This window comes from Zootoca vivipara, chromosome 5, assembly GCF_965207765.1.
Source record: "Zootoca vivipara chromosome 5, rZooViv2.hap1.1, whole genome shotgun sequence".
NCBI classification, from domain to species: domain Eukaryota; kingdom Metazoa; phylum Chordata; class Lepidosauria; order Squamata; family Lacertidae; genus Zootoca; species Zootoca vivipara.
Genome location: NC_142588.1, coordinates 40,069,641 through 40,083,284, shown reverse-complemented (window position 1 = coordinate 40,083,284; position 13,644 = coordinate 40,069,641). Strand labels below are relative to the sequence as shown.

Genomic DNA, 13,644 nt, shown 5'->3' with positions numbered 1-13,644 from the left:
GTCAAAAGTCAATGTTCCCAAATTCAAAATCTTTTAAAAAAAATCTTAATGAAAAATTGATCAGCTAATTTAATATGCTCTTGGTGCAGAATTTATTTTATTAAGCTTTTAATTTATGTCAGATTTTATCTTCAATTGTTTCCTGGATACAGTGTATAGTTTCAACGTTTGTAGAAATCAGTTTTTAAACAAAGACTAGGTATGCTTAAGCAAGATATATGTGGGCTTTTCTAACTGAATCTATAATGTACCCAAATTTCATTATGTATTTGTTGACAGAACAAAGTTTTTATTTACCGAGGAAAAGAATATGAGCGTCGTGAAGATTTTGAAGCCAGGTTATTAACTCAGTTTCCTAATGCTGAGAAAATGAAGACAACGTCTCCTCCAGGAGAAAACATTAAAAACTCTCCAGCGCAGTGTATCCTTTAAATGTGCTCTATTGGTGTGATGAGGTCCCTTCAAAGAATGCACAGACCCATTGCCTTTCCTTTGTTGTTTTTGATAACTCTACTGTATGAATGTCCACTTAAGTTGAAATTTTACAGATACGTAATTTTAACAGTTTTATCATTACAGTTCTTAACACTGTAATTCAGATATTCAGTGCTTCACTGTAAAGCCAAAGCTTGATTTACCATCAAGATTTCACAAGCCGGTATCAGAGCAAATTTTAAGGTACAAATGTCAAATGTCTGGAATTTCACTGCACCTCATGTAGCAGATACCTGTGAAAGCTTCTGCCATTATAAATCTTATAGTCTTTAAGATGCCACAAAAATCTTTGTTGATTTTGCTGCAAAGGAATAACATGGTTACCTCTCTGGAAATAGGTGCTCTTTATGGCTTAATAGGCTGTACCTGATTAACTTGATAAATGACCTGCTAAACTACCGTATATGCCCACACCTTGAGCCAATCCTGTTCAGAAAGATGAAATATACACCAAGGACATATAAGGCATTACATTTTTCAATGTGGTTCAAGCAGAAATGAATTTTGGACTGGGCACCTTCTCTTCTCTGCTCTCCCCTTACCCTGTTAAAAGCAATGCCTGTCCAAAACCGACTGCATTTGTGCTCAGGATCGCGCTTAACCTTTCATATGCTCTCTGGGTTGACACTGCGATCTGAACTACCCAAAGTTCCCAAAGTATTATGATGGGCAACCTCCCATAGAAAGAATTAAATGCCACCAGGGCCCAAACTGAAGGAAACAGTTGCAATTCCTAATCATAGTTGTGGCTCTAACCATAGGGTCTTTGGAGCCAAGGAGACATAAGCAACTACTCTACTTCATCCCATTCCCAAAATGTTTTAAAAGCAATATTTCACTAAAATATTTATTACTTATTTGAAGGAGTCAGTGTGGTGGTGTATCTAGGCTCCAAATTCCCACACAGCTGTGAAGCACACACACTTTATGCTTTACAGATTGCTTAGTGTGGGGTGGAGATAGGAGATGAGAATTACGCATGCTGCCCTGGTCTTTGTGAAATAAGGATAGAATAAAATACATAAAGGTGCTTCTTAAGCCAAATGTGTAAATAGCTTTTATATGTGAATGTGCCAGAAGATCAATAAGTGTGAGCAGAGGGGCTGGTAATTTTCTTTGTGGCCCTATATTTCTGGTATTATTTGCAAGTCTATTCTAAGCCTTTTATCATTTGTATCCAGCCTTTTAATCAAAAGTTACTTTAATAACCTTTTATTCAGTTAGGACTGGAGCATGCATAGAGGTCACTTTAAATCACTCGGCAGCTGTCACTGTGTGGAGAGCAATTTCATGCAGCGGCTGGTGATTTAAAGCCACAGAGTGGGTTCATTGTGTGCTGCAGTCCTCATTTTAATGTTCACGTGTGTTGTAAGAAAATATGTATGCTATTGTGTCTTTCAGTTTCTATAGGGTGAATGAGGTTCAGCGATTTGAGTATTCACGGCCTGTTCGGAAAGGAGAGAAAAACCCGGACAACGAATTTGCGGTAATCTTTGCATGTTAAACTGAGATCCATAATAGCTCTTTTGATTCCATTTAGTAATCTTGAAAATAAATGCATGCATATTTTAGGAGACGAAAATTTTGTTCATGGATGTGAATATTGTCTCTTAAAATGTTACATCCCTACTATAAGAAACAAAGAACACACCCACTTAGAAAATACAGGTTTCGGTTACTGAAATTTGACTTCATTAATGTAAACATTTTAGCCATGCGGATTTAACCTTTGGATTCTAGGTAGCAATAATATTTTCACAAAACCATATGGTTGATCTTTGAAGCCAGTCTTTATGTTTCAAATCAGTGGGTGGAATTCAACTACATTTTTGCACGAACACAAGGATTAGCACTTGTGGAGGACCCCCCCCCCCAATTTCTATCCCCCAGTCTACTTGAACAGATTTAGGGAGGAGACATGTAGATTTTTTCATTACACAAGAATAAATGCTGGTGCTGATAGAAAATCTGCTTAGCACCATGTTGAATACAACCCAAGATCTTGAAAGTTTTTTTTATAAAAAAAATTAGTGATAGATGTTATTAAATGATCACTAAACTTTCAATTTTTGTTTTTATAAAGGCCAGATCCATATTATAGGGAGATCTAAAGCTGTGTAGACCCTAGAGTTGATGCTTTCTAAGGGCCAAATTGCAGGTGGCCTTTGCATAGCGGGGGAGGGGGGAACACCCTTTCCTCCCCTTCTGTGGTCCTGAGAAAATTCCATCTTCAGAACCTTATATTTGCTTTGGGGATAAATTCCCATTGGCATTGTTGAAGTTTCTCCAAATTTTTATCCCTTCAGACCAGGCATTTTCCTCAGGACTATAGTAGGGGAAGAAAGGATTAAACTCCCTCTCCCATGTCAGCTGGTAGCTCTGATCCCATTCATTATCAACCTTGCCTCACCTGATGCAATTTGCTGGGTTCTATCATTCCCAGTCAGCATTGGCTAATGGTCAGGGGTGGTAGGAGTTGTAGTCCAACAACATCTTAAGGGAAACTGGTTCCTCACCCATGATTTTGGGCTATAACCTTGATGAGACCAAAGGAGACTTAAGAAGTTCACCTTCTACGAAGTAGATAGGAGTTGTGAAAACTTTCAACAGTTACCAGCTTCCATGTTAGGAGAAACTGAATATGCTCTGCTGTCCCATCTTCGGTAATGTACTGCAAATCAGATTACACAGCTATTTAACCGAAGTTACAAAAGTTACAAGATAACAAGAATTGCAAAAACAGATTGCAATGCACCCAAGGTAGGGTACAAAAAAGAGAGATATTTTTAGCACATGCATGCAAGCACATGTGTGCACATAAAGAGACTTACAGTGAAGAAACATAAAGTTGATCTAGTATGCTAGATGGAAAAGTACTCCTCCAGCTCATACAGGCAATCCACGATATTTCTTTTGGTGCATTAAAAAAACCCAACTTTGTAGTATCTCTTTACTTGCAGCTAGGCTTTTTGTGATAATGGAGATATAAATGATGGGTTAGGATAAAGCCTATCAATCTGCTAACATTCTACTTCAAATCTTTTCTCTTAAATTTGCAGAATATGTGGATTGAGAGAACCATTTATGTGACAGGATATAAATTACCTGGGATTTTAAGATGGTTTGAAGTCAAATCAGTTTTTATGGTAAGATCAATTCAGAAGATTTTTACTGAGGTCACTTAATCACGTGGCTGCTATTTTTTTATGTAAAAAACTGAACGTGTACAGTTTGCTGATCTTACATTATATGAATATTGCTTCTGATGTTTAAGTTCCTGCCCTTCTGCTTCAGAAACCTCTGGCACATAGCTGCCAAGTTATCCCTTTTTAAAAGGGATTTTCCCTTATGCTGAATAGGCTTCCTCGTGAGAAAAGGGAAAACTTGGCAGCTATGCTCTGGCATGGTACATTGTGGTCCTCCTGATCACCATAATATGGTTGACACCACTGGTTAATTTCTTAGTGCCATGGCAAATCCAATCTAATTGTAGTGGGTTCAACAGTGAACTTCAAATAAGTCATAAATATTTTCAGCTTTTAAATAAATCTCTATTATTTTCTAATAACTGAGGACCAACAGTCCCATACAACACAGTTTGAACAATGACCACAAAAAAGTCCTCCTCATTTTCAGCTTTGGAGACCCCGGTGTGATATAGCATTTCCCTTTATGCATTTTATTGCATTGTGTGTGATTTGTTTAGTCTCCTTAATTAGAGATGCATGTTCATGTTTATTTTAAGAAATTTGCTAATTAAAAACACAAATTAGGCAGTTTTAAAAAGTCAGCACCAACGTCTTATCCATGCAGCATTAAGTCACTTATTTACTTGTTTAATTTGCAGCTATTACAACTTTTTCAGTGACATCTTAATAAGAAATGTATTCACATAACTCTTAAAACGTTTTGCTGGTGTAAATATCACCAATAAAGGGGACATTTTTTATATATCCTGAACATACCTTATTAGCTCCTTGTTCTTTCCCATAGTATTTTTATATGAAAACATGTAAATGAAAAGTGACTATACTTTTAAGAATAGAATACACAGCCATCCCCACCTCTTACATGCTTGTGTGTGACTGTGTATATATGCGTGACGCTGGGAAATAATAATATGTGGTTGCGTGTGAGTCAATCACACATTATTGGGGAGATGCCTGTATTTCAATTCATACCCAGAAATGGAGGAAGAGATAAGGGGACTCCTCGTGGCTTTGAGGAGACACTCCCAGGAGCCCAAAGAGGAGATCAGAGAGGGCGGAGGAAGTCCCAAAGAGCCTAGAGGTGCATCAGGACTTTGTTTACATACTCCGTCTCCGTGGCTAACAGCTGGTGCGTGGGGTATAGTAATAATAATATAATAATAATTTATTAATTGTACCACGCCCATCTGGCTGGGTTTCCCCAGCCACTCTGGGCAGCTTCCAACAAAAAAATAAAATGCATTAAATGGCGGAGGAGATAGGGGGAGTCCTATCTCTTCCGCCAGAAAGGTCCATTCATTCATTCATTCATCCATCCATTTATTATATTTGCATGCCACTTTCCCACACAATCATTCTCAGAACGGCTTACAGCAAAGAATCAGGGATGCATTTCAAACAAATGCTACTAAAACAATGTCATAGTAACATAGCTAAACAACATGCAGCATCCAATACAAAAAATAACAAGGGAGTTTCACAGTTTCACCTTAATCTTACAAACATCCCTCCCATGATGTTGCTCAGTGTCCCTCTTCTGTAGCAGATTGGTATATGGCTTCCAAAGGCAAAGGTTGGAGTAGTTGGAAACACCTCTCCCTTGATGGTAGGTTGGGAGCAGAGGGAAGAATCTTGAGCAATCAGTTGTTATTATTATTATATATTGCAAGTATTTTATGTTTAAATTTAAAACTCTGCTAATTCCAACCTGACACCAGCCAACTGTCTGTATTTCTTTGTGGCTCAATGAAGGGGCATGGGGAGTATTAACATATAATTTTCATATGACTACACACACATTATGCCGTGCAGGTTAATTTGTTTGCATTTGCAATGAAGATAGAGATAAGGATTCAGATAAACATTGACTTGAAAGTTTGAACACAGACAGATTTACATTGTAATAAATCAAGACATAAGCAAACAGCAGAAGAAACTTGCCATTTGCTATGCTTAGTGTAAGGAAATCAATTATTAAATACCAGAAGTCTTTACCAAGGCACTCTTAAACTTGTAGCCATGGCATTTGTAGACAGCACTGTCTGATTCAGAGATGATTCCTCCTTGATATCAAACATTCCTTTCAGAAATGTGCTGTTTGAGAAAGAAGTAGAAGACAGCTTTGCTTCAGTTGGCTGGAAATGTGTTGATCTCTTTATAATATCTGTGTTGATGGATTAAATAAGATCATTTAATAACCAGAAATACTGTTGCAATCCTAAATGATCCCTCAAATCTTACGATACTACAGTTAAACAAAGTCTGTGGATTTCAAATAACAAGGTATCCAGAGCACATTGGTGGGTCAGAGACATATATTTTTTATTCACAGTATTGTGATTCATCACAGTGATTCAGGTACCACGTGAGTTTAGACAGTTTTTATATTTTTCCACTAACCTGGAAAAGGTTGTCTGGTTCCAGAAGGTATCCATTAATCTTAGTCATGAGAAGGAGGACAGGAAGTGCTGACAGAATTAGGCAATATAAGGCAAGGTGATACAGCAAGTACTACGTACAGTGAGTTCTAGAGGGCTGGAAAACTTTGAGTAAAAGAAACAGTGGGCAAAACCAAGCAGGATTACATTGAATAGAACTCACAGGCGAGGGAACCAAGAGCAATATAAAGGAGCTGGATCAAAGAAGCTAAGAAATCAGCAGAAGTCAATAATCAGAGATCGTGCTGGTGCTACATAAGAAGTTGTAGCTCAAGAGAATGTATAAGTATGGGCATTTAATAAATCTTTTGAGCCAGGATCTCATGGAAATTTAATAGAGATGGTCAGCAACCCCAAGACTGCTGGCTCAAATTGGTGAAACTTAAGCATGTAAGAATTACCCTTTATACAACTTTATGCTAGAACTTCCTGAGAGCTCAAGGTCAAGTTGAACCCTGGAACACTATACTGACCTTCCCCAAAGAAGGATCAATTCTATGGGGCTGTTCAGATGTGAGTCCTCATGCTTACACTGAATGCATGGCATGGGTGGGATCACATGCAGTAGCCATGGCCACATGTTCAATATTACATGGGGAAGGGGCTATGTACATATATACACAGCTCCTCCATTTAAGCAGGAAGCCGGTCAAGGTGCCAAACTCATGACTGTTGTGAAGTGTTGCCAGTAAGATGTCAACAGCATTGGGCGTGCAGCCAGCAAGCTCAGTCCTGCTTACCTCCCAACCATTCATTGAACTCATTAATCCTTTTGTCCAAACAGCTTTTTCATTAGTCATTCCATCTTCCCCTCTCTCTGGTTTGCCAGTATAAGTTTTCCTAAAAAACCTGATGAAGAAGTGAGAGAAAGGATTAGACTATTTAATTACATGGATGTACAATTAGCAGGACTAGGCATTGTAATGAACCTGACAATGGCGAGAACCAGCCTTTGGGTGGTGTTTATTGGGAGACATGTTGGAATTCTAATTGTGCATATGCCCCACCCCAGTATTACTGGAAACAATGGGTGTTGACCAGGATTATGTGAAATACTCTGTTCATGCTCTTCATTTGCCCTTTCTTCTACACAATGTTTTGTGAATATGCACAATGACTGATGTTTATGTACAGTGTCTCGTCAACATATTTAACCGCAGCATTTTATCTGTATAGTAACGTATTTCTTTGTTATTTTTGAAGATGCAGCAGACAAATTAAATCTGTCTATCTACGTAGCTTTGTTCTGATCACACTACTGGGCACCATAGAAGTGGAATTCACGTAGAAGGACAGTGTGAAAGGCTTTGTTTTGAGAGCCAGTGTGGTGTAGTGTAACAGCGGTAGACTCGTAATCTGGGGAACCGGGTTCGCGTCTCCGCTCCTCCACATGCAGCTGCTGGGTGACCTTGGGGTAGTCACACTTCTTTGAAATCTCTCAGCCCCACTCACCTCACAGAGTGTTTGTTGTGGGGGAGGAAGGGAAATGATAATGTTAGCCGCTTTGAGACTCCTTCGGGTAGTGATAAAGCGGGATATCAAATCCAAACTCCTCTTCTTTACTCATTCTGTAACTCAATTTATGCCCTATACTGACCACATTTAAAAGTCAACGGTGTCAGATGCAGCAGTGAGGAGCAGAGATTTGATTGGCAAATGCAACAGAACTGTTTGTCATATTACTTTGCATTCCAAAATAATGCACAAAACACAGTTTTAAAAATGATAATTAAGACAAGTGAGATGTAATCAGAGTGCAGGTGTAGGAGTGACAATTAGAAAGATTTGATTATAAGTGCCTTTCAGAAATGCGTTATGTTACTGATAGGTAGACAGAAGTGTTCTTATGTAAAGTTTATGCAAATGACTGTAATCAAATACAGACTTGCATTTTTTACACATTCCAATTAACTCCTTATTTTTTCTATTCTCTCATAGTATTTGTTTGATTTTTAAAAAAAAGTCATTGGTGGCATGGGCAGAACCCCCTTTTGATTCTTACATTAGGGTTTTGACCAAATCATTTCTCCCCCGCTTTTCAGCTGCATTGCAAACCACTTTAGAAATTCTTTAGTGTTTCAAACATCACCTGGCATGTGACAAAATGCACCTCAGTAGGGAAAGAATACAGCCTTGTGGCTCTTTAGAGGTGAGAGGAAATAGACCCACCATGGGTTAAACTTAGGTAGGTCTATGGAGCTGCAAAATTTAAAAAAACACCTCTATTGGCATGGCAAGCATTCTAAATACAAGAGTCACATGTCATAAGACATTCATTTGGAGGCTGATATGATGGTGGGATTTGGCTCAGCTAAGTAATAGCATTGTAACGTGATTTAAGATTAAACAGACTGATGTAATGCCTTTGCTTTTTAGCTGCCATGAGTCTTAGGTGGACCAGGCTGTATATCCTAATAAATTGGGTGGTGTTGCTGTTTCAAGTGCAGGCCTGTGCAGAGCTTGTCTGAGGCCCGGGGCAGGAGTCCTATTAGAATAAAGTTATAAACTCAAGCAAAAAAGCAGCCAGTGCCTGGTGGGGGGACCCAACTGGCTTAACACTTTGTGGCCTGGGGCAAGTGTCCCCAGCTGCCCCCTCCCCCTGCAGGGCCTGTTTGAGTGAATACCTGCATAAGCAAATGCAAATGTTATATGTGGATCAAGGCTTAATGTGTGCTCAATCTGGTGTTTTAAGAATGATATGAACTTCAGTTCTTGTCATCATTGCTGAAATGAAACTATAATGACATTATTCTACTTTGAAATCAGTTGACAGTTGAATTTAGGCCAATATGCAATTATTTTTCTAATGATTTTTTGTGTGTCTGCTATTGTCTCAGGTTGAAATCAGCCCACTTGAAAATGCAATTGAAACCATGCAATTAACAAATGACAAAATCAACAATATGGTTCAGCAACATTTGAGTGATCCAAACCTGCCTATTAATCCTTTGTCAATGCTGCTAAATGGTATTGTAGATCCTGCGGTTATGGGTGGCTTCACCAACTATGAAAAGGTACGTTCATTCAGTGTTCTCTGAGTAACCATATTGGCTCTCTAGCGATGAGAAACCTAGAACTTATATATACTAAAAGTGTATCTAATTATAAAAATAATAGATGACCCACAGGATATTTGTCTTTTCTAGGAAACATTCCAAATCTTGACTAATGCAAATACTTCTGAAAATAGGCCTCTTGTAACAATCTTTTTGAGGGAAGGGACAGAATGCCAATCCACTCCTCTCAGAATCACTGAAGCTGGGGACCGGCAACCACCCATGTTGAATAATGATCAATTGGGGCAGCATCTGTGGTTTATTTCTGTTCTTCAAGCTTTCTGAGATTCAACATGAAGCCTTTTTTGGCTGCCCACAGCAGCATCCAATGTCCCTCCCAGCCCTTGTGCTGCCTTACCAAACCTGGGTAATAAGGGTGCTGTACTTTGGGAAGGAGGTGTGAATGCTCTTACAGGGTCCTATAGTCCTCCCTTCTCCCCCCCCCCCAAAGCCTAGTTAGCACTTTCCCAGCTTGGAGGAAGGAGACTGAGGGGCTCTAGGACCCTGCCAGAGCCTCACGCCTCCTTCCCAAAGCCTGAAACCCCAAAGCTTCCCTGGCTTTGAGTAGGCAGTATGAGGGCTAGGGGCGGTGTCAAATTTTGGCTTCACTTCCCTCCACTCCTGTTTGCGCTATAGAATTCTGTACAGTGATACCTTGGTTCTCAAACAACTTAGTTGTCAAACAAATCGGCTCCCAAACGCCGCAAACCCAGAAGTAAGTGTTCCGGTTTGCAAATGTTTTTCAGAAACTGAACGTGCAATGCGGCTTCTGCTTGAGTGCAGGAAACTCCTGCAGCCAATCAGAAGCCGTGCCTTGGTTTCCAAACAGTTTAGGGAGCCGAATGGACTCCCAGAACAGATTAGGTTTGAGAACCAAGGTACCACTGTACTGGTTCAGAATTGAATTAGCCATGCCCTTCTCAGCTCCTTGGTTCCCATGCTCTAGTGAAAGCCAGTTAGCACAGAAAACACACTTGCGTGCCTATGTATCTGTTTCAACAATGCTACTTTTCTGCATATCATTTCCAGTTTGAAAAGTTCATATTCCAATGAAAATGGCTAAATAAGTATTTTCACTTTTTATTAGTTCTTCTGCACTGCCAAATGTATTATTTCTTCTGTAAAAAGACATTTTTGTTTTTCTTAGGCTTTTTTTACTGAAAAATATGTGTATGACCATCCAGAAGATCATGAAAAAATTGAGAAATTGAAGGACCTAATCGCATGGCAGGTAAATCACATCGTCAAGGAGCCAAGTGGCATTCAAAGGCAGCCCGCTGTCATTTTTGACAAAACTCAGGCATCAAAGAATTCACTCCAGTGTATATGTTTCTATGGCATTTCAAATGCCTTGAAACAGGAGTTAAAGTTCATCTTTCTGTGTCTGACATAGTTTGTCATTTTATACTCCCAAATGTGACTAGCACTATTAACCCACAATTTTATCTCCTGCTGTTAAGTTCACAATTTAAAGATCTGAGAGCACTGGAACTTTCAGCTTAGAAACTATCATAGTATAGTTTAGTTCAGTGTGGCATTTCCTCCCAGCTGGGCCTGATTTACCTCTAGGGGCAAAAGAAGAAGAAAAGGTAAGTGATAGGTATGGTAGCTTAAAAGTTCTGCTACAAATATTCACTCTGGAGCACTGCAGGAAGGTTGGACCCAGACTAAAGATTCACATTCAATCTGAATACTTATTTTATGCCAAGGGTGTGCTAGATGCAGAACAAAGTTTTGGGATGGAGACTGAAGCATTAGGGACTGATAGCTGGAGTGGGGCAGATGTATGGCCTTGAGGTTTTTCCTAGAACCAAGTGGTGTATTTATGAAATAAATGAATAAAAAAACACTCTGTTGTACTTTAGCCAGTTTGCTCCACATAGAGCAATCCAAGCGTTCCTTAGGATGCGGCCATGTGAATGAAGTAACTTCAAATCCAGTGCATCTTCGTTTACACCCCCTGCTACATGACAGTATTTTCAATAAACGCAACATCAGGCTTTTGCAGCCAGGACATGTGCCCAAATTACCTCTGGGAAGCAGAGACTGGAATCATGGGTGCCCAGTCAGCCGATAGTTCTTTCATGCATCTGTATCTATTTGAGTCAACCCTTGTGATGGAAAATGCAATTGGTAACCATCACAACTGCTCCTAACAAAGAGAGGAAAGGAAAAAGCACTGCCTCTTACCTACCTAGGTTAAGACTAGGATAGTTCTGAAACTCCTGTTTTCATCTGCTCAATTGTGTATATAAAGGAGAGGATTCCGTAATATGTTCCTCTCATTCACTGTTCACCTTGCAAGATTATGGAGAAAAATTGTATTAATTATAGAAAATTGTGCAGCGCTACCTTTTTGGATCCCTCTCTTTCTCTCTTTTTAATTGTGAAGCTCAAGTACAGTAGTGTTTTTTTGTTTGTTTTTTTTGTTAAGGATTGCTGTTATTACTGTCAAATGCTGAATGTATTAGGGAAGAAAACTAGAAAGCTCATTCCAGCATCTGTTGTATAGTTATATGCAAATATTGTGTGTTTGGCCTCAGGATAATTTTATGATGCATTTCACAGATGTGACTGACTGCTTTTTAAAAAAAAAACAGCAAAAACACACTGCTACATTCATGTTTTATATTCAGTTGTGTCCTTATTATAAGAGGAATAATTTAAATTTCCAGAGGCCTATATTTTAGATTTTGAAGAAAGCTAAGATATAATATTCAGAAATTCTCTATGGACCATGAAAGTATTGCTGAACAAAAACTCGTGTGGTCCTCTGAAATTCTATTGATTCCCCCACCCTGGTAAGCTTTTACAACAGATTGGATTTTTGGAGTTTTCAGTCCTACAGAGAAAAATAATTTGTTCCCGGGAGACTAACTTAATGTCAGCACTGTGTCATTGCCCCTAATAACTATGTTAAAAATGAAGTTTAATGGTGCTCATGGACACACTGTTTACCCAAAAGAGAATTAGCGTGCTAGCAAAATTTATATATTATTGCAAGGTTGCATATTTAACAACACACATTTATTTTAATACAGATGCACATCATTTCCACCTCTCTTGTGCATTTCCATGTTTTCTTGCTTAAAGCCAAGAAACATAAACCAACCAGATTAATAGAAGCAAACTTTTTTCCCTTGATATTGCTGCAGCTAGGAAGACACAGTGATGAATTTTAAATGCCGCATCAGAGTGTCCAGAATTAAACCTTTCTGTAAATTATTTCATTTGTTCCAGAGGGCAAGAAGTGCCATTTAATTAGTTTACTTTGCTAATTAAACTAATTGGTGGCTTCACGAAAATGTGAAGAAATGCCATGGCACCCCCACACCCCGAAGATATGAATACATTCCTTTGAATGATTCCCATCCACATGCTTTGCCCAAAAGCAAGGGGAAGTTAATCACCAAGCTGTGCAGTAATGGCCATTTCCAGCACCAACTGCATGGAGCGTGCGCCACGTGGTGAACTATTTGAGCAGGAGGAACTTCAAGTAAATATGTGGTTATCTGGTATGGCAAAAGCCCAGTGCAGTGCTTATGGTAGTGCTGCCTTGGCAGCGCTACCTCAATGGCTTCCTTCGCCTGTGGCAGCTGCTTCTCTCTGCCTCTTGGATGGACTGGGCCTGTCAAGGCTATCCCCACTGATTGAATCTTGTGGTCTCCAAGGAAGAAAAGGTGAAAGCTTTCTTCAAACCTCTACTCCTCCTCAATGCGAGGTGTTGTCAGAGTTCTCTCCTTATTATAAGCTTCATATTTTTGCCTGTGACTGAGAGAGAGTGTGCACAGTATGGGAAGGGCTTTCGGATAGGTAGGGAGTTAATCCTTTGCCTACACCCTGGCTGAGGTTTACATTCAGTTGGTTTATTTGAACCAGGATCTATTCCAGGGTCTTGAATTAGACCCTGAGGCCACCAATAGCCTTTTCCTGACCACTGCACCTGGCTCTTTCCACTGTAACATAAGCAAAACAACAGCCCCGAAGTCCTAAACCATGTGGTTTTCAATGTAAATGATAATAGTGCAACATTTTTCATGATTGTCTAGTCCACCAACGTGTTGATACTGCTTTAGCAGATATATTCCATGATAATTTTCTGAAGCGGACTGCATCACTTACGTCACATTCCATCATTTATATATTTTTAACCTGTAAAGGTCAGGAATGACCCTGCAGCAAATACGTTAGGAAAGCTAGCTTCTCTTGTGGCTTATCCTTCCCTGGTCAAAAATAACACAACTGTGTGGTTCCCTGTATTTAATTGCCATATGGAAGATAGCTGGAAGTTGCTCTTTGGTGATTAACAAAAAATATGCTTCATTAGTTCTAATCAAAGTGGCAATTTTAATGTTTATTTTTTCCCCGCTGCCAAGGAGAAATCCATATGGGCTATAAATACCCGTGGCTACAGTTGAAATATTATGCTTCTTTGGTCTTTTCCTT

General features: G+C 39.2%; 1 protein-coding gene across 2 annotated transcripts in view; it reads left to right on the top strand.

Annotated features, from left to right (window-relative positions):
- The window catches only part of DOCK1 (dedicator of cytokinesis 1), a 370,976-nt gene that overhangs the window by 329,592 nt on the left and 27,740 nt on the right, over positions 1-13,644 (top strand). For both annotated transcript variants that reach the window (XM_035138566.3, XM_035138565.3), the window contains exons 41-46: positions 280-421; positions 600-678; positions 1,897-1,981; positions 3,555-3,641; positions 8,980-9,156; positions 10,346-10,429. In XM_035138566.3, coding sequence (XP_034994457.1) covers positions 280-421; positions 600-678; positions 1,897-1,981; positions 3,555-3,641; positions 8,980-9,156; positions 10,346-10,429 — 654 coding nt within the window. The remainder of the gene's footprint in view (positions 1-279; positions 422-599; positions 679-1,896; positions 1,982-3,554; positions 3,642-8,979; positions 9,157-10,345; positions 10,430-13,644) is intronic.